Source organism: Tetrao urogallus, assembly GCF_951394365.1.
Source record: "Tetrao urogallus genome assembly, chromosome: 1".
Lineage (NCBI taxonomy): Eukaryota > Metazoa > Chordata > Aves > Galliformes > Phasianidae > Tetrao > Tetrao urogallus.
Window position 1 is genome coordinate 19,935,164 of NC_136813.1, and position 21,328 is coordinate 19,956,491.

Consider the following 21,328-nt stretch of genomic DNA (forward strand, 5'->3'; position numbering starts at 1 on the left):
GTCCGTGTGTTTCCAACTACAACAGTTTAATGGATTTTGTGCACAGACAGGGCCCCTCTGTGTCAGAACATGCTCCACCAACTAGTTCTGCAGGCAGAACCTGACAGCGCACCTCATCTTTCACAGTCATTGCGGCCATGAATATTAAACTCACTGTAAATGTCGACAGAAAGGGCTTAGGCCCACTTTTTGTAGGACAACATCAGAATAGCTGTAAAGTTAGTAAGCGGATCAAATATATTTTTATTTATTGCTTTAAGTAACAACCAGGCAGGCAGGCAGGCAGGCAGCCCGCCACACTCTTTCTGTCAGGCGCAGGGCGGGCAGCCCCGCCGAGGCCCCGCTGTTAAGGGCGGCCGCGGCGCCGCCTCTTTCCTTTCCGCCCGCGCCGCCATCTTGTGAGTGCAGGCAGAGCCGGGCTGAAGCGTGGTGGGCGCTTTCAGGTGGCACCGCGGTTCCGGGGAGGCGGCTGGAGGGGGCTGGAGGGGCCGTGTTGGCGGTGGGGTGGCTGGCTCGGCATGGGGACGGCTGAGCCTCGCGGTGGGGGATCGCTGGGGGAGCGGGGAGGCCGCGGCCTGCGGGGCGCGGTGTGAGGCGGCGCGCCGGGCCGGAAGGCTGCGGAGGGGAAAGAGGGTTAGAAGGGCTATGGAAAGGATAGGATAGACTCTTTTCAGGACCTGTTGTGATAGGATGAGGGGAAATGGTTTCAAACTAAAATATGGGATCTTTGGGTTGGGTATAAGGAAAAAGTTGTACAGTAAGAATGGCGAGGCACTGGGGTTGCCCAGAACTGCTATGGATGCCCCATCCCTGTGCACATTTAGATCAGGTTGGACGGGGCTCCGAGCGCTTGATGGAGCTGTAGGTGTCCCTGTTCACTGCAGGGAGTTGGACCAGAGCGCCTTTAAGGCTCCCTTCCGACTCAGGTGATGCTGTGATGAGTGGCATAGGTCAAAGTGTGAGCAGTTCCAGCTGGATGCGGGGAGACACGTTTTTGTCATCGGATCAGGCCTCCAAACAAGCTGTGCAGGGAGACTGTGCTGTAGTTTACCTTCATCCCTGAAGGGTTTCAGAAGGACCAGGAAAGCCCTGAGCAACGTCTGCTGTCAGTTTTGAGAAGAAAGCAGGGCTAGGTGACTAGGTAATATCCCTGTAGCCTCTATTACAATCTTATGTAGATCCTGGATATTTTTTTCTTTCAGTGTCTAGTAATGTTATTTGTTTTGACCCTGCCATTTGGAAGTGGTATCAGTATATTCTGATCAGGCCTAAGAGTTTAATTTTTCTGAATTTCCTGGACATATCTTTGGTCATGCGTTAAGTGAATGAACCAGTCGTCCTGATTAATTTGTATTCATTTTTATAGTAATCAGCGAAAATGACGAACACAAAGGGAAAGAGGAGGGGAACTCGTTATATGTTCTCGAGACCCTTTCGCAAACATGGTGAGTATTTGTTGTAGTGAGAGCACTGTTTTAAGTTACTGACCTGTTGGGTGTCAGCAATCCCCAGGTAGTAATAGAACTGACAGATTAAATCAAAGGATATCTGACACTTTAGACCAGAAATCCACAGAAAGACATGAAAGTAAACTTGCAGCTCTTACAACTTATGTATTAGCATTCTGAGGTCAAGCAGTCATCACTTGAAAATTAATTTGAAGGTGAAGACAAGACCTAAAACTTTATTTTTACTTAAAACATACAGTTTGCCTCTTAGCAATGAGCCATGATAGCAGCCATTCTTAGTGATATAGTAAATAAATATAAAGCTATTGCTGGTTTGGTTTTTAATCTGAAGTGTATGAAAAGATAATTACTGCTTAAGAGAAGTTTGATTTCTGTTTTCCCTTCTTGAGATTTAATTCTGAGTTTGAGGTGGTTTTTTTAATTAAGTATTTTAAAATGTGTGATCTGTTTTCTCTTTTCCTCTCTTTTCCTATGTTTTTGAGTGTGAAATGTGAGCTTCATAGTATCCACATCTGTATCTCTCAACAGGAGTTGTCCCTCTGGCTACTTATATGCGCATCTACAAGAAAGGCGATATAGTTGATATCAAGGTACTTTCTGTGATGCAGTGTGATTAAAAATACCTGAAGCAGTGTCATCACTTTCTAGTTTGTTTTTTTTTTTGTGGTTGCCTTTCTGTTATTTGTGTCATGTGTGTCAATACAAATATCTGCTTACTTTCAAAGTAGTGCAGGAACAGCAATGCTGTTGAGCCAATATTAATGCTTCAGCATCACCTATTTTATATGTATAATATATATTAGACTGTGAACTGTCAGTTCAGCTGAAAAAAGGTGAGTGAAATATGCCATATCTAATACTTGTTGCATTTTGCCTACTGGCATTGCTTGCACACCTGTCATTCTAGTAGTTACTCACTTTTGCCTGATCTGCGTGCTCTGTTGAGAAGAGCCATAGTTTATGCTGCATAATTTATGCAATATCATTTCCCATTAATTATTTTCTAGTTGATTTTAAATGGCGTGCCCTGTACTTTCTGAAATGTGTTGTGTCAGCTCTGAAAGTGTTTTGCCGAAAATTCCTGCTCTATTGAATCCTTTAGTTTCAGTTTGAAACACCAAGTTATAACAGCCACAGAGCAGTTGGCATGTAATTTATGGGGCTGACTGTTGCAGAACTATGCCATTCAAAATTACTGCTTCTTGACATTCTGGAGCTTGATGATGATTGTCTCCTATGATTGCTTGCTGAAAGCAAAGTGATCAAATCATTTCACCGGCACTGAAAGCAACTGGAATGATCACAGAAGAATTTAATAGTTTCTAGGTGTAACATGTGTAGCAATAAATTCAAAGGTATGAACAAAAAGGAGCACGTTTAAGTCTGGAATAATTTGATATTTCTGTTTAAATAACTTGTGAAATAAAAGCCCCTGGCATTGCTTCAATGTTTTTAAGCCAAAACTTGTAAAGCTATGCCTTCATTCTTGTTTTAACAGGGTATGGGTACAGTTCAACAAGGTATGCCTCACAAGTGTTACCATGGCAAGACTGGAAGGGTGTATAATGTTACTCAACACGCTGTGGGTGTTATTGTTAACAAGAAAGTTAAGTAAGTAACAAAAATTCTTAGTGTAAAAAGTTTTGTTTTGGGGGGAGTTGATGTGTAGTGGCACCCTCCTTTCACTTTGCCAGTTAGACACTTTTTTGTCTTGATTGGTCATTCAAGGTGGGTAAAGTATATGTCCTTTTAAAACCCAGGCAAATGGTGGTCATTTGTCTTGGATCCTGTCAGAGGGAACAGTTCTTTATTCTTCTGAGCAGCACTTAATGACATAATTACATAATAAGGATTTTCACCTGATTCGCATTTATACTGAAGACTTGCAAATACTATTTTGTGGTCGTATCCAGCTGTATCCATCTGATTTTCACACACTTTTGTCAGAAAAAGATGCTGCTTTTTTCAAGAGTGAGACTGAAGTACACTGGTAATAGTTAACTGGTTCGTATAGTATAAGGTTAAGGTTACTTCTTCTCCAGCAACTTAATCCTAAATTGCCAGCATGTTATCGTATGCTAATAAGCTTTCACTTACATAAATACTATCCAATTTACATCTGCAGGAATGTATTCTGAGTGATTTCCATTTGAAGAAGAATGATCTGCAGTTGAGCTTATAGGATGATTTACGTAAATGCTATAAAACTACCTTTGAAATGACTTTTTTAAGTGCAGTGCATTAAAAGCTGATACGTTTTTCTTAGGGGTAAGATTCTTGCCAAGAGAATCAATGTGCGTATTGAGCATATTAAGCATTCCAAGAGCAGAGACAGCTTTCTGCAGCGTGTGAAGGAGAATGAAAAGAAGAAAAAGGAAGCAAAAGAAAAAGGCATTTGGGTTCAACTGAAACGTCAGGTAATGTTTTTATTGTAGTTGGTAACATTTTTGATGCAATTGGCTAAAAAGAAACAAAAGCAGAGTAAAGCATGAAACTGAAAGCCACCTAGAGCCAAATCAATTGACTAAAATGTTCTCTTGCACAACAAAGCATTAGGCTGTAAACAGAACTTTTTGTCTGTTTAAAAAAACAAACAGCACCAACAAAACATGTTAATGGAGCTGAAATCCAGGTCTATGGCAGATGGTGTTGGAGGTGTCCGTAGCTGCCCTCGCTTGTTTCTATTCCTTTTGTAGGAGGTTCCTTCTTTTAGAGTATAGTGACAATATGCAGTATGTCTCCATCTGAGCTGTCTGATACGCTTGTTGGCTGAACAGAACTGTGATGTTCCTGGATGAAAGTGATGCCTTTACCTATGAGCAAAGGCTTCCTGTTCAGGCATTGCTACTAGAGGGTTGCTAATCAGCGGCAGAAGCTGTGGCCAGTTTCTAGAAGAGTGATGTTGTCTCTGGTTTAGTTGAATTTAGCTGCAACAGAAACTGTTAAAAGTGAATGACTGGACTTCAGAGGGAAGGTAGTAGCTATTGCTTCTGGAACTAGAGGGTACTTTTTGTTGATTTGGATTAGTAACTTGCAGATGAATTGTTGTCTTCATTCAGAAGCAAAAGTCAAATCTTATAGCAGACTCCTTTTCTTACAGCTAGTCTTTGAAGCAGATTTTAGAGAGAGAATTCCTGTGGTGTTTGTATAATAACACATTAAATTTGTCAACAGGACTTTTGTGTAAGGTTTCTTTTGAGCTTTTGTGCCCTGAGTTCTTTCTGTTTCTGTTTACAGCCTGCTCCACCAAGAGAAGCACACTTTGTGAGGACTAATGGGAAGGACCCAGAGCTGCTGGAGCCAATTCCCTATGAATTCATGGCGTAATGCATGTTTGAAAAATAAAGATCTGTTTTTGGACAAGTGTATGTGATTGTGGCTGATTCCTTTGCAGTCTTTTTTTTAAAGAGAATATTAGAAAACTTTTTCTAAGCTTATTTCTTTAGCTTACATTACATAGTGCTTTGTTGATAAAAACATTGGTGCCTTTTGCTCATCAGTTTAGTCATTTATGTAGACCATAAACCTTGGGGATGCTGACATTTGCTATTGCTCAATGATGATCATCCTCCTTTGATTACCTAGTGAGGTAATATGAGAGGACATGGAATAATTTCACCGGCGAACTGAGAGCAAATAGCAAGAACTGTACGGTGTCTCTTAAGGTTAAGGTTTTTTTTAATGGGAAAACAGCTGGTTTCAGATACCATCAATAGAAGCTTTTGGCTGAAGGGCCTCAGTTTAATACCAAGGAATAATTGGGGAAATGTTTTTTTCAAAGCACTTCTTGAGAAATGGCTATGGGAAGACAGTTGTTTCACCACTGTAGCCAGTAAAAGGGTTTTGGGGACATCCCAGAGTCAATATGCATTCTTAAATAGTTCAGAAGAATCTGCTTAAAGTGCCTTGATGAAGATGGGACAAGTCTTACCCGTTCATGTGCTAATGAAGAATGGCAGTGTGGTACTTTGACGTTGCATGTTAGATGTGGAGTATGCTGCCTTCACCTGAAGGAAGCATGCTGACTTCTAACTTTTGCTGGTGTTTATGCACTCAGCTTTTATGAGCAAATGCATTTGTCTTGGAGCAGTGGGATATGTATATTAAACTGTAGACTGTTATCAGCTTATTTGGCTTGGGAGCTTCCACAGCAATCTAAAATAAACGTTTGACTTGTAAGGTGGGCATTTTCCATTAGGCTTTATGTTTGTAAGAGTTAAATGAGATACATTAATGGGAATGCTCTTTGGGGATGGTACTCCCATCTGTTTTCCCCCTGATGCATGCTTTTGTGAGTTATTTTATACTTTACTGTGAAGACTGGAGTGGATTTGCTGTATCATCCTGATGGGAACATTATCAGCTATGAATAAGTGTTGGGTAGTTTTAAACTAAGTTTTATGGGAGCTGTGTTTCTGGAGTTTTCCACTTCATCTTGGTGATTTCGAAGGTTGCTGTGCAGGCAGTAGCTGATCATGAGTGTCTGTTTGAAATCTGTGTGGGCTGGGAAGAGCAGGAGGGCGTGCTTTCCTTCGTCTGCATTCCCAGAAGTGATGGAAAATGAAACTGGGTTTGCGACTTTTTAGGTTTGCTGGGATGTTTGGGAGAACAGACTGGCAAAGGCTTAACCTCGTCATGTGTTTGTAGGTGCTGCCTTCTGGTTACTGCTGGGCTGCTATGGATTAGACCCACTTGCTGTGATCAGCAGTTAGCTGTCCTGACAGCTGCGCCTACCCAGCAAAGCTATGCAGCTTTGTGTGGCAGCTGCAGCTGCTTATCCTAACAGACTTCTGTGAATTTTATTCTCTTCCACGATGATTTTGGAAAACTTCCTGGAGAAGATTGCGAAGCTATAGATTTCTTTGATAGTTGAGCTAGTGCAATTTCAGTTTTGCAGACAATTCAGACTTACCATTCTGGAGCTGGTGGTCACGTTACCCTTGTACAACACGTGGAGAGTGGAGTGCTCATGGATCAGCACAAGCTGTTACACTTCTGTGTGGTGCTGTGCATTCCAGGCAGCCTAATTTAGAGGTGAGGGCTGAGGTGTGTCAGTCCTTACTGCCTTGAACTACTGCAGCTGGTTCCCTTCCTCCTCTGCTGAATACTCAGAAGAGACACAGGAAAACCTGAGCTGTCACCTTCATCTCGTGCATCACTCGTGCCAAGATCTGAGCTTTCTTGGGGGCTGTGTAGGCAGTGTGATGCATGGTAATGCATTGTGTGAGTGGGAACGGTCAGTGAAAGGGCAGAAAGGACTGGGGAAGAGAATCTGTGCCTGAGGAGCGAGGAAAATGCAGACACCTCACATTCCTGGGGGTAGGCAGGTAGGCAGCTGCTACAAGGGCATACAAATGAATGCTTCTGTAGTCTTCCGGCTTAGTGATAGAAGGAAATGCTGACATACGTTGTCTTGTCCTTGATCCAGTCTGTGCCTCAGCATCATAATCTGAAGGATGGTATCCTGCATGGGTACTGTGTCAGGATGGCCCCAGCTGGTCCAGAGGGTGCAGAGAGCTGTGTGAGCACACCTGTCAGAGGATGTGATCTTGGCTGTTCTGACACAGGTCCTCCTGTGGGCCTTTGCAGAAACCTTGAGGTGCGGGGGGCTCCCAATTCGTGGTGTGTGAGGAAGGTGTGTGTTCAGCTGGGCTTGCTGTTTGTATGGGAAGTGCCTTATGATTCAGGAGTGCTGCTGGTGTTCCCCTCTGTGCGTTGGCACTCTGGGGCTGCAAATTTGCCTTTATATGGGAAAAAGGTACCTATGCCTGTTTAAGAATCAGGTTGCAGTTGGTGGATTTCATGCACTCATAACTGTCCTGGCTCAAGCACTGTCTAGGGATGCTGCTTCTGTGCTCAGCACCCATACAGCTCAGGAACCCAGAAACTGCCAAGCTCTGGGTGAAGCTCCTGATTCCATTTTCTGCTGTCTGGCTTTGGGTGGTAGCTCTCGAGCTGTCAGTCACCATTTTGCAGATGCCTACTCCAAACTGGCCAGCCACAGACCAATGAGGATTAGAAATGGGAGGCAAAGCCACGCTCAAATGTGGACTTGTGCTACTGGAAACTCATGGGGGCACAATGCATGCATGCTAGCTCACAGCAGAGGTTCTCAATAGTGTTCCTGTACGTGGGGAAGCTTTGTGGCTGCTGCTCATTGCCCCACATCCTCAAGACAACATCAAGACAACATCCTCAAGATCCCCTGCCAGCCAAGCCCAGAGCTTGTAGCTGCCATTCCCAGAGGTGATCAAGACCAGAAGTCCTTGGGGCGGGAATACAACTTGGGCTGAATGGTCTTTGTATGAAAGGCCTTACAGAGACTGTAGGGTTGGCAGTATGGGACAATTTGTGCAGAGCAGTACAGACTGGTGCTGCCAAGTAGGGTTTGCAGCTGAGAAGGAGATGCCTTGGAATGGCTTTGAAGCCCTTATGTCCAAAGGGGGGCTTGCTCTGTGGACGTTGCTGATCTGAGCTGCCATGTGAACAACCTGAGCCCAAACGGCTTCGGCCATGGCAAGGGGTTGCTTCACGGTGTGTTCTGCCTTGGTTTGTGCAGTCATATCAGTGTTTGACTGTCACCCCTTGTCCTTTGGGGTGTGGGCATCGGGCAGGACACCCTGAGCTCTGCAACTGGCCAGGAGCAAGAGGAGCTCAAGTTATGGGGATGATGTTTAGTGCTGCTGCTCTCACAGCTCAGCACCTGGCAATCTTCTGCTTGGAATGGACTCATTTTAATGCTGTTCTTTCAAGGGCATGCTGGATGTACCCTGATAGCTCTTTTATAAAGAAATGTTTAAAAATAGGCTGTGTTTGCAGCATGCACAAGGCCAGAGACAAGTGGTGGTGCATGACAATGGGAGCAGATGACAATAGCATGAACCTCTGGAAACCAAAAGCTTTTAGTGATAGAGGAGAAACCTTGTTTATGAAAGGGAAACTGCATGATGGGGAGTGTTGATGGAGAGATTTCAGAAGCAATCTGGGCTAAAAATGGCCTTGATGCTCCTGTAGGGGTTCTTGGACACTGGAGTAATACAAACAATAACAAACTTCGACAGACTGCTTTAACTGATGATGTTAACTGCTGGGAATCACACGTAGCCCTTCAGTACAGAACAGTGGTGTTGTTACCAGGTGGAGTTTCTGAGCCACAAAGGGAGAATTTAAGTGGGCTAGAATGTGGGCTTTTGGGGGCCAGTTGGTGCTGTGGGGTGCAGGGAGCCCTCCCCATTCTTATCCCAATGGTGCCAGGGGTTGGCTTATCTTGGGAGCGTCTCTGTGATGGCAGAACAGGGTGGGTGGTGTTGCTCTGGCAGCCTTCTCCTGAGCTCTTGAGTCGCTGGAAGTTCCCAAGAAAGTGCTGAGCAGACATGGCATCTGGGCACTTGCTTGGGCTTAGGGAGAATGTAGAAGGGAGGATGAGAGAAAGTGAAGAACAGTGTGATTTGTAGTTGTGTAGGTTGTGCTCTCGGAGGGAGGAAGGTGACAGCAGTGCCTGGCATGTGAAGAAGTGCCGTCCTCTGTGCTTTTTCCTGCTGGCTTGTGTTATCTCTCTGACAGCAATAAAAATGAAGCATCCCTTGAATGAACTATTCAACTTGTCAAGACTTCTATCCTTGCAGAGCGTCGTGTTGTAGGGGTGGTGTTGGGGATACCAAGGCAATGGTTCACACGGGGATTTGAGCTGTTAGTGGATTTGAAGCTCCTTTACCTGTTGGGCTGTGACCTCAGGCCTGGCGTGGATCAATTTTCCTCAGAAACTTTATTTCCCTTCAGAAAAGCAGAAAGCTTATTTCAAACCCCAGGGTCAAGTGGAGTGTTTGAAGCTTGATGGTTGGTGATCTGCAAGGCTGGGGCTTCAGGCTTTGGGATTTTGACACCGGAGGGATGCATCCAGATGCATAACTGAGATAAAAGACTAAATCGTTTCCCTTGTAATGACTCGAGAGCCCAGCTGCGGAGGTGACACATAATGCAGGACCTGTGGGAATCAGGAGCTGAGCTCGATGATCCTTGTAAATCCCTTCCAACTCAAGATATTCTATGATTCTGTGATTCCGTCACCACTTGGGCTGGAGCCACACCCTACAAACCCACCGAGACCCCAAAGCCGCTCCGGGCCGCATCGCTGCCCAGGCTTCCTCAGCATCCTTGGGGTCCGCGCCCACCGGGCGCTACGGGGACGGGCGGACGCAGATGCCGCTTTGCGATCCGGGAGCGCTCGGCGCGGGGTGCCGCGGGGAGGCGGTGGGCGGCGCGGTGCTGCCGGGGGCGGCTGCGGGGCGGTGCCGGCGGTGCCTTTAAAAGCGGGCGGCGGGGGCCGAGACGGGCGCTGCCGAGCCGAGCGGGGACGAGTCGGGCCCCATGCGCCTGCCGGGCATGTCCCAGCCCTTCCTGCTGGCTCCCATCGCCGAGTGTTCCCCGGGGCCGCCCGGCGCCGAGCTGCGGCTGGCAGTGCTGGGGGCCCGCGGCGTCGGCAAGAGCGGTGAGTGCGGGCTGTCCGTCCCTCCGTCCGCCCCTGTGCTCCCTATCCCTCCGTCCTAACGCGGCCGCTCTGTTTCAGCGCTGATCGTGCGGTTCCTGACCAAGCGCTTCATCGGGGACTACGAGCCCAACACGGGCAGCCTGTACTCTCGCCTGGTGCGGCTGGACGGGGAGCAGGTGGCCGTGCACATCCAGGACACGCCGGGCTGCCTCCAGGTACGGGCGGCTCCGGCCCAGACCCGCGAGGATCGGGGAGGGGGGGGTCGAAAATCTTTGGGGGTGGGGTCACAGAGGTTCCCAGTGGTCATCCTCACTGGCCGGGATGTACGGCTCAGAACCCTTGAATTGTACAGGGTCACGAAGCCGTGTTTTGGGCAGATTTAGCTTTCAGCCCTTTTTCCTGCTACCCACTGAGCCGCACTTCGCTCAAGGGATGCCCTGCGCTGTGCTTTGCTCAGCTACGGTCCGTTCTCTGCCACTCAAGAGCTCAGCTTATGAGCGTCTGTTTCCTAAAAAGGAAACAGCTGGCCCGAGTCCCCCCAGGACACAGCTCAACCCCCTTAGCAGGGCTCTGTGCTGGGCCGGGTGCTCCCAGCCCCATTCCAAGTCCCGTGCCAAGCCCTGGCTGTGTCCCTCTACAGGTACAGGAGGACTGTGTGCAGGCACCGGACGCGCTGTTGAGGTGCATGAAGTGGGCAGAGGGCTTTCTTGTGGTCTACTCCATCACGGACCCCGGCAGCTACCAGGCGGTCCGTCCCCTCCACCAGCACATCCGTCAGCTCCACCCCGACGCCCGAATCCCCATCGTCGTGGTGGGGAACAAAGCGGACCTCCTCCACGCCAGGCAGGTGCAGGCCAAAGAGGGGCTGCAGTTGGCCAACGAACTGGGCAGCCTCTTCCTTGAGATCTCCACCAGCGAGAGCTTGCAGGGCGTCTGCGAGGTGTTCCAGTGCCTGTGCCGGGAGGTCAGCAAGCTGCAGCACGCCGAGCGCCGCCGCCCGACCGTCATCCCGCGGCCGCGCTCCCCCAACATGCAGGACCTGAAGAGACGCTTCAAGCAGGCGCTGTCGCCCAGAGTCAAATAGAGCTGCTGCCGGGGTCTAGGGGGGATGCCACAGACTTTATATTTTTGTAAGCTAGTGAATAAATAATAAAAAAAATCTTTATTTTTGTACTAATGCCAACGGTATGGAAGTAAGTATGTTGGAGCGTGCGGTTTCCTTCTCGTTCTCTTTTGTTTGTGATGGGTTATTTTTACAAAAAAAAAAAAAAAAAAAAAAAAAAAAAAAAAAAAAAAAAAAAAGAAGAAGAAAGTGCTGCATAGCAACTGAATGGAGATGGTTGGAGAAGGGGATTTGCATTTGCCGGGAGGTTTGGTTCTGCTCTCTTGTGGGCTGGGGTTTGCTGCTGTACTCTGCTCAAGTGAGTTCTTTAGGCATTGATTTCCTGCTTGTAAAATGGGCATGGTGCTGATGTAGCACTCATATAAAACGCTCAGCCAGCTTTAGGAGGAAAAAGGAAAAGCAAAAAAAAGCCATATTAAACATGAAAAGATAAGACTGTCTGTAATAATTCCAGTTACCATCTTTCCTCCTCCTTGCACCTACAATCAGCTGAGCTGAATGACATGCACTTAGCAGCATGCTGGCTTCTGATCTGCTGCATTGTAGACCCATCCCACAGTGCCCCAGGCCCCAGTGCTGAGCAGGAGGGGCTCTGCCACACGTTGCCATGGGATGAAGATGAGCAATCCGCAATGGAGGTGTGTGTGGGACTGCTGCTGCTTTCTCTGGAGAAATGCAATTGGGGGGACTGGTGTGTGGGCTCCATTAGAGAAAATAGCTCATTTAGAGGGAATCACATCTCTATCCTCTCCAGGGCCATTTCCTAGCCATTTGGAAACAGGTCAGACTATATACTCTGATTTTACGTAAGCCCTACACCAATCAGAGTGTTTTTCAGTAACAGTTTGCTGGCTGTCTAAGCACAGAACGTGGGCTTTGCATTTCAAATGTGCCTCTGAAGTATGTGTGATGTGTTGGTAAAAATAAAACTGTTCCATGCTGAGTGGAAAATGTGGAAGTGGAGCAATCCGTGCAGGGGAAGGCTTGCTGGGCATACACAGAGAACTCTGCAAAGGGGTTGATCACCCCACACCCTTCCCAGGGCATGTGTGCAATATGGGCCCTACAAAGGAAACAGGAGGGCTGAAGGGAGGCAGCAGGGTTAGACCTAAACTGGGAATGGCAAGTGAAAAGCACGGTGACAGCCTGGACGAGTGAAAGTACTTCTTGGAATACACTGGAAAGATTTATTCACCATAACATGTGCTCTGCCAGGTCCCGGGCTCTGACCTGGGGGCTTGGAAGTAGCAGGGTATGTGCTTAGTGGGAAAGACACTGCCTTAGTGGGGCTGGTGACAATGCACAGGACACACATTGACAGGGAAATCTGAAGGGGAACTTCACTGTCTTGAAACTGGAGGAATATCTAAGTGTCTGTACAATATGCTAAGTCTTGGTGTTGTCTGAGGACTTGCCTCTCACTGCAGTTGTCCAAGAGTGAGGAAGAGCAATGGGCACTGACCTTGGTGTCTGTTGCTCCTAAGAGCTGGGGATGTGGTCGTGGTACTGAGGGCAGCTTGGTCAGGAGGCAGCCGCTTTCCCAGCCCTTGTGGCTTCAGGAAAATGGCAGGGCATGGCCTGGCCTTTCTTTGTGATCAGAGGGAAGGATGAATCTCTCTCTTTCCTCCCACTGCCTCCGCAATGGAGCAGAATCACAGCAATTTCCCCCAATAGGAAGGATGAGTGGGTTTTCAGAAGTGGAATCATGCACTATTATGGCTGCTACTACATCAGCATCTCCACCTGTCAGGCTATTTTGTCTAGATATCTCCCAGAAATTAAATCATCCAGCAATGCTTTAAGACTTCACAAATTTTAGAATAGCTGATGCCACCAACCTGCTCTGCGTGATTCCATTCAGGAGCCACAAATCCCAAAGTGATGCTACATACATGTAGCATCATGGAGGTTCCCCTTTCCTTCTGCCCTGGTTCAGCAATCTGGACCCAAGCTGTTCCTCACTGCCTCTTGGCACATTTGGTGTTCAGTGCTGCACATTCATACTGTGTTTCTGTGGTGTGTTTTGATGAGGGACCATGGATGAGAAGGACCACAGGCAAGAAGGACCACTCTGACCCTATAGGCAAGAGCAGAGTACCAGCTTTGGCTGAGGAGCAGAAATGGCCAAGGCTTGTATGGACCATTCAGCAGAGATATGTCCAGAATGACAGTCCCAAAAAGTTGGTTACGAGTTAGAGCACAGCTCACAAAATAGCAGATCAGCTTCAGTTTTGGATAATTGGTGTCAATTCAGGCTTCCAAAAAGCCCCACTGATTCTCAGCCTTGCTCTTAATCCGCTTTCCTCTCTCCATGTAGCTAAGAAAAACAAGGGGGGGGAGAAACTGATTTCTTTTTATTGAAAACGGTTTTGAGATAACTGGTCTATGATTTTTTCTCACCAGATTCATTGCTTATTGCTCCTGACTGAAAGAAGCAGGATCAGATATCTAAGTACATATCGTGGCTTGCTATGCTGGTGCATATTGTGGAGCACAAGCAGCTATATTCCATTTTACCACACTAAAAAAGAAGGTACAGACAAAAAAGAAGGTATAGAAACTGAGTACCTGCCACACTGACCAGCAATATTTCATTTACAGCTGAAAAGCAATGTAGAAAAGTTGGCACAATAATTGCAGCACTCTCTGGACCAATGATAACAATCCATAAGAGACAGAGGCCTCACGGTGTGTGATGCTGTGAACTGCTGCAGCCCCCAGCATCCCCTGTCCTTTGTATTTGGGGCAAAGGGCTTTGCTCACAGGCCTGGGCTTGGTGAACAGTGTTTCACCCTTGATCTGTGCTCAACACTCCCATTAATATGTATCTGTCCAGGAAATTGCACAAGGTTATTTAATAGTTCAGCCCACGTTACTGGGAAGTGGTAATAAATTCTTCAAGCTAGAATATTTCTCTTGTGAGATATTTGGCTCTTTTCCCATTACTGAAAACATCCTTTGCTCGGGTTGCAAATGGTCATGGTAAACATTGCATCTCCTCTCACAGTGTTAAGCCAGTATCAGCAAATATTGCTGCTCAGCTCAGCTCAGCTATGGGAAGAGGAAGCCGAGCCCTGCTTGTTAGGTGGATCACAGCACCCTTCCTGCAGCTGATATCCCCTGTCCCACCACAAACAAACCCCACATCAGGACCACAAAATGTCCTGCCTATTGCAAAGCCTTCCAGAAGCCTTTAGGAAAAGGTTTCAGCTGAACCATGCTCAGCAGGCAGATTTGCCACACACATCTTTTCTAAAATGAAGACTTAAGGATAGATCCTTAATTCCGGGAGGCAGAACTGGCAAGAGCCCAAGGAATGCAGATATGATGGAGAAATCACAGCAACAGCAGCTCTGCATTGGCAATCCCTAGGATTTGCAGCAGCTGGGGATGTGTTGCAGGCACCTCAGAACGGATGTGATCAGGCTGGTTTGGGTGAAAGTGGGTGGGTTGCTTTCAGCTGCTGGGAGAAAAAGACCTGCTAAAGGACTGTTCTGTGGTTTTCATGCAACAAAAATAAAGGCTCGGGCTTTTATTTAGTGTGAGACTGAGATAGAGTGCCTTCTCTGTGCAAGGGGCTTCCCAGCTCTTGGCTGTGTTGTGTTGTTAAGGACAGCTTTGAGACACAACTGGTGCTTCTGGGGTGAGCCCAGGCAAGTGGGTTTGGCTGCATTTTCACTGAAATAGGAACCAGCAAGTGCAGACCTTATTTCTTCTTAAAAGGCAATATAAAAGGTCAGCTTTGGAGATTTGATATTTTTTCCAGCACAGAGCAAATGGATGCAGATGGAGGATAACCCCTGGAGTACCTCTAATACTAAAATAGGATGTGCCTGTCTCATGTCAGTGATCTTGGCATAGAAGAGCCCACTGAGATTTATGGGCTTTTGGTAGGAGGCAGGGGCTGGTGCTAATTTGGGCTTGTACCTTGAAGATAAAATATGCATCTGGTTGTTGAGATGCTTGCTAATTTTAACTCCGGTTCTGAATAACGGAATAGTATTATTAGTCTGATGTAAAACTGCCCATATTTTATATGCAAAATTGCTGTCTCTGTAGTGAAAGAGTCTGCTTTGATTTGCCCAGATACTAAGGAACAGCAGACAATAAATATGCATGCAATTAGGCTAATTTCAATAAATAAATAGAGGTATTGCCTAATATATCTAAAATTCCAAGAAGCCATGCATAATATGCAGTGAATTGTTTTCCACATCCTTTGATTGTTTCAGGGATCTCTGAGCAAGCTTGCTTAGAAGATGTTAGAGTCCATTTACTTTTGTTAATGGGAGGCTCAGATACAAAAGCTGGTGAAATAGAAGCAAGATCTGAAGCAGAACTGAGTCATTTTAACCTGGGTAATGAGCTGTCTTGCTGCCTGCATCATCCTCTTGCATGGTGAGGGGAAAACACTGCAGGAAATTGGCACTTCCATGCACATAACACTGCATTCCACCCTTTGCTTTTTGTGCCCTCCCTTGTCTTTACCATCCTGTTAATTCAGTCAGCAGATCCCAAGTTTCTCAAGGCCCTTCTGGAGTGAAGCTCTGCCATCTCTGCCAAGTGGAGAATGGAACTCATCGCTTCTAATCTGTTACCATCTATAAATGTGCTGAAAGTGTCCTCTGTGTCACCAGCTTGGTGACTGATGGAAATACTGAACAATATCAGCTCTTGTGTCATTCCCTGGGGTCCTCTGTTCATTACTGGCAGCCAGATGGCCCATCACAACATTGGTTATTATTCTTTGACCTAAAGGTCCATCTGATGTTCCGTTTATCTAACAGTTTATTCATCCAACCTATACTTACTGAGTTTTTACAAAGCGTCCAGTTGTCCAAGCTGTCCTTGTGAGCTTCTGAAGATGGCCAGCAGCCATATAGCCACATCAGCATCCTTTGGTGAATTCCATCTTGTCCCATGGATGTGAATAACTTGTGGCTTCTCTTGGTAGACCCTCACTTGTTGCTCCTGCTGTTTGTCATCGCTTTCCTTCACAAATCATTTTGGACACATGAAGAGCCTTTGCCAATGAAAACTTATGCAAGAAGGGCATTGAATACTCTGACCTTTTGCTTGTCATCTGCCATTGGGTTGTCTCTCCTACACATCAGTAGACCTACAGTTTCTCCAAAATGCCTCTTGCTGCTGGCATGTATAACATCCCTTTATATTTCCCTTTGTCCCCACCAGTCTTAGCTCCAAATGGGCTGTGGCCTTCCTGATTTCATCCCAGAATGAATAAACAACGTTTGCATGCCCCTTTTTGTTGCTTTCCCATAATTCTGTTTGCTGTAAACTTGTTCTGTGCTTCAATTCACAACAAGCAAACAAGGGCACTGTCTTCTCATGAGTGCTCATTTTCACACACACACACAACCTGCTTTCAGCCATGGTTACTATTATCTGGCCTCCCAAGCCTTCAGATGGGCTTATCTGTCAGCTCAGATCCTATCTCATTTGTGAGAGCCACAAGCTTAATGCTCCTACCTTCAGGCATTTTTGCACCTCAGCTTCTCCCTCTGAGGCTTGTCATCCCTTCTTTACATTTAAGCTGCAGCACAGGGGTTTAGGCTGAGGATTTGGAAATATTCTTGATGAGAATAAAAAAGTTAACTATGGAAGAGGATTCCAGCATTCCCATAAGATCTCACCCTCCAGAATTTTAAGGCTAGTCTAGAAATGCATACCAATAAACAAAGAAACAAGCAAGCAAGAAAAAATAAAAGGTGTCAAAAATAGCTGTTCTGAAGCTGACAAAGCTGGATGAATTCCTGAGTGCTACTCAGACCTAATTTTCTGATCTCTTCTTTGTACTGCCTACTTTGTTCATCTGTGTGTCTCTACCCCTTTCAACTCCTTTCTCCAAGGCCAGGTCCCCAGGAGCCTTCCCCAGATCTCCCATTTTTCATATCCTCTCTCTGCCCAATAGGGGAGCTGCTCTGGGGTGAGTCAGCCTGCTATACAGAGCTGCCTCAGGTCCCCATTGCATCTTCAAGTGTCACCATCACACAAGGGGAAGAGCTACCTCCACCTTCAGTACCACCTTTCTCTTCCTGGAAAGCAGCAGCACTTAGTGGCTCTTCACCAAGAAAAACAGTGACATCTAATCAGATTTGGGAGAGCATCCCAGGTCTGAAAGACTCTATACTATAAGCATATAGTGGCACTGTAAGCATAAGTATAAACAAGCTGGCATGTACACCTCACTACCTCTCTTCCCAAGCCCACCTGCAGTTCAGGTCTGGCAGCCAAGAATCTGGATGCTCACTGAGACCTCAAGTCATGCATGTGGCAATTGTATCTGCCCCACTTAACCGAGGCCAGATGTGGTAAGTGCAAAACAAACCCCAAAAGCTCCACACCTTCTAACATTCCTTGGTGACCCTGTGCAACCTCCAACTTCACTGCACTTCTACAGTGGTTTCTGGAAGTGTTAAAATGTGGGGATTCTATGCTTTGATTTAGTTCCCAGTGAAAACTCTGAATTTGCTATAAAACCATGGGTAAGGTGGGATCTCATTTTTGGCTGGTATTTTGCTCACTACAAAGTGTGAGAGAAAGATGATGTCTCTATCTTTGGGTGAATGTTGTACATATATAGGGATGCAGTCAAACAAGGAAGTTACAGACCTTATGACATAACTTGTTGTATAATAGTGTATAGCACTTACACAGCATTTAAAACTGGTAAATGTGGAGAGGCCTCCTGCAGTTTGTCAGCACCTGTTTTTGTCCCAGAGAAACTCTGGGGCAGCAAACTCCTGGCAGAAATCTTGCCCAAAATGAAAGGAAACTCAGAAGCCCTGTATTTTTTCCTTTCTGTTCCTGGCCATAATCTCTGCATAATTTATCTGCCAGCCAGCTGCCTGAGAGATTTATTACTGACAGACATTTGCAGTGTCTCTCCTGCCCGAATAGTGAAAATGTGCATCCACTGCTGCCTGCTCTCAGGAAAATACAGTTTTCCTCAATACAAAGCTTCCACAAAGGCAAGCCAGATTTCCTTCCTCATTCATCACTCTAAATTATTTCTAACATCATATATTTTTGTGTTCCCAGTGTAAGTCTCGTTGGTGTGACTTTTACTTAAGAACACTGCCTGCTTGAGATGAATCTCTGCTGTCATTCAAGGAACATTTCTAGCCTTCATGCTTGAAAAGATAAGTGATGAGCTGTGATCTAATGTGACCCCAAGGCTCAGAGAATGAGAAGGCATCCTTCAGCACCACAGCTTATTTTTCAAATCGTACGATTTTTAAACCATTCCACTGATGAGAAGGCAGAGGTCTGAAAGAGAGAAGATGGCTCGTGGTGATTTTCTCCTTTCGCAGCATTTCTGTACATAAAGGAAAGGCCCATGGATCACCGAGTCCAACCTCTGGCTCCAAAGAGCACTACCCCAAATCCAGTCCCTGTGTCTGAGAGTGCTGTCCAAATCATCCTTGAGCTCCAGCACTTGGGGCTGTGCCCACTGCCCTGAGCAGGCTGTTCCATGCCCACCGCCCTCTGGTGCAGACCCTTTCCCTCAACCCCAGCTGCCCCTCCCCAAGCTACATGCACTCAGATGTACCTCCCCAGATACAGAACCCAGCATTTTCTCCCATTAAATTGCACATCTTTGGTGATCACCCAGCACCCTGATACACCAGCATCTGTAAGGCCTCTGTAAGGCCTTTCTAATCAGCAGCTTTGTGGTGCAGCAGCTTCAGGTTACAAAAGGGTAAGCAAGGAATTCAGGAAGCTTTTCCTGACCTGATCCTGATCAAGAAGGGTGAGCAGTGCTGCATGCTCCTCACTTTGCTAGTGATGACCCAGAGGAGGAGGTGGAGGCTGGAAAGGCAATGAGACAGGCCAAGGTTGGTCCTGGCATCCTCCCCATTGAGAAATCTCAGCAGAGACATGCAATAATTTCTGCTGTGCTTTGGGAAAGGAATGGCTGGTTACATCACCCTGCTTGTTTTCCTGTTGCACTTCTCCAGGATTACTGAGATGCTTGATTCATCCCTTATGCTCAGAGCAAATGTTGCTCACTGAGGACTTCAGCAGCTTTGTTCAGTCTTCCTGGGGTTGTGCTTGGATGCTTGAGCAAACTACTACTAGCAGCATCTATGATCTGAATCGGGCTCTTGACACTATCCATCAAAACATGGCAGAGGTCTGCACTCTATTGGGAGAGCCAGAAGCAGCCAAAGAAGGAAACCTGCAGGAAGAAGAAACCTTGTGAGCACGAGCCTTGGCTTGGTGGAATGTGAGCAGTAGTCCTGTTTCTAAAATCACCTCAATGAGCACCACAGGGATCTGTGACATGGGAGCAGCCAGGAGAGGCTCTTACACCAGAGCTAGCAGGATAAAGCCTCAACAGAAATTGGTAATGCTCGGTAAGTCTTATGAAGGCTGCTCCGAAAGTGTTGCCTACTATTTAATGATTTTGGAACACAATATCAGAGATGGATGTTTCTGGTATGGACACAGAGCTTGAACCTTTCTGCCTACATTCCATTAAATTTTGTTGCTGTGCAAAATATGGCAGCAGACGGGCAGTCTTAGTAATACATTTCTTTGTGTGATATTGTTGTTTTAAAAGTATGCACAACACTTTCTCATGAACTTTCCACCAAGCAGAGGCACTGGCTCTAGGCCTGCTGAAAATAAAACTCTGGTGCCCACAGAGGGCTGCAGGACCTCACCTTGTTCCTGTGTCCTTCCCCAGCGTGAGCTTATTAGGGTGGGACGCTAATGGCTTTTCTTCCTGGAAAAGGAGATGAATGAGATCAGCAGGTAATTGGGTTTGACCCTGCTGTGGTAGCCCATTGGTGCCTGGCCACAGTGGAAAGCAAAGTGCCTGTCTCGTCACCCCTCCCTTACTCTTCCTATGCAAAGGCATTGGAGAAGGCAGTGTCTAGAAGCCTCCATGACTGCACAGGGTCATCAGGGCATCCTCCATGAGGCCACAGTTGCTCAGTTGGGATGTGTGGGTTTAGTGAGTGCCAGCTTCCCTTGGACCTTCCAGTTCTGGCCTGCACATCTCCCAGTACAGTCTGTAAGTGCCGGCTGATATTTATTTCTTCCTTCAGAAGCATTAGACAGCCTTCAGTAAGATTCATAAACCTCGTGAGTGCTTGACCCTTCCTCCAGAGGCATCCCTGACACATGGCTGCTACTTATTTTTGTCAGGGCAGGGTTACATGCCTGTGGAGACCCAACTTTCCCTTTTCTATCTGGAGCGCCTGCAAGCCCCCACATCCCAGCTGCTTCACTTTGCCCTCCAGAAATTTCTACGGGTCAGGTGAGGAGAGAATATGAGTAACTTGTTGGGTTAACTTTCATCTTCTCCTGGATTGCTTTGTGGGCACCAATCAAGATGCAGCTGGATAGAGGGTTTTTGGTGCTCAGGGTTTCAGAAGCGTGACTGCAAATGCTTGGTTGTACAGCTGAGCCAGTGAAGCTGGGAGAGAGAGTGGTCTAAGCTGGGAAATGCTGCTGTGGGCCATTTCACTACTGCTTCCCAGCAGAGGCAAACATCACTTGTCTTTTAGCCTGATTTCTTTATTCATCTGCCCACCATAGGAGCCCTGCCAGGACATCACATAGGATGAGTGGTTTGAGGAAAATCTTCAGTTCCGGAGCTCCTCTGTGCTGTCCTCTGCTGAATCACTCGCTGCCAAGAGCAAGTGCTGATGATGGCATCAGTGACCACAGCTATGGGGGTGTGCTCAGTTCCTGGCACTTTCCATCCTCGGCATTGCATCCTTACACATGCATTGGGGGAGGCTGCTTGGCACAAACATTTTCCACTTAAAGCAGTGAAACAGACTCTTGACGACATCACTTGTCAAGCAGCTGCAGATAAACGGAGCTTTTTGTTGCTGTTTTCAAAAAGCAGTGCCACACATTGTTTTCCTCTCATCACACCCCAGCACACCCCATACGGGCACTGCATTCAGTGCTGTGGGACCGAGGGTGCCAGCACAGGGTTTTGTGCTCAGAGCTGTCACAAACATACCATGTGTTAATGTGGGTAATAACGTAGTTGATATGCCCATATACCCACACACTGCTGGAGGATTTGGCTTCTTTCCTCCCTTCTTTCCTCCTAAGCAGTCGAGCAACTGGAAGAATTGTTCAACCTGCCCCTGTCTGCTGCTGTTTCCAAGCAAAATCTCCCAAACCTCCAAACAACCCATAGGAAGAGTAATTAAAGGAGTAGATCAAGGGGCTCTGGGGAAGGTGCTGCTCATAGCATTT

At 46.7% G+C, this 21,328-nt stretch overlaps 2 protein-coding genes across 2 annotated transcripts; both read left to right on the forward strand.

The window, feature by feature from the left end:
- Positions 1 to 397: 397 nt before the first annotated feature.
- Positions 398 to 4,827, forward strand: RPL21 (ribosomal protein L21). The gene is made up of 6 exons (XM_079543153.1): positions 398 to 443; positions 1,367 to 1,445; positions 1,998 to 2,059; positions 2,968 to 3,080; positions 3,736 to 3,886; positions 4,707 to 4,827. Exons 2-6 carry the CDS (start codon positions 1,379 to 1,381, stop codon positions 4,794 to 4,796), a joined length of 483 nt encoding a protein of 160 aa, XP_079399279.1. The 5' UTR covers positions 398 to 443; positions 1,367 to 1,378; the 3' UTR covers positions 4,797 to 4,827.
- Positions 4,828 to 9,836: 5,009 nt separating this feature from the next.
- RASL11A (RAS like family 11 member A) lies at positions 9,837 to 11,041 on the forward strand (the record flags this gene model as incomplete). Its single annotated transcript, XM_079549622.1, has 3 exons — positions 9,837 to 9,957; positions 10,036 to 10,172; positions 10,598 to 11,041. The coding sequence occupies 3 exons, from the start codon at positions 9,837 to 9,839 to the stop codon at positions 11,039 to 11,041; spliced, it is 702 nt and encodes a 233-aa protein (XP_079405748.1).
- Between the last annotated feature and the right edge of the window lie 10,287 nt (positions 11,042 to 21,328).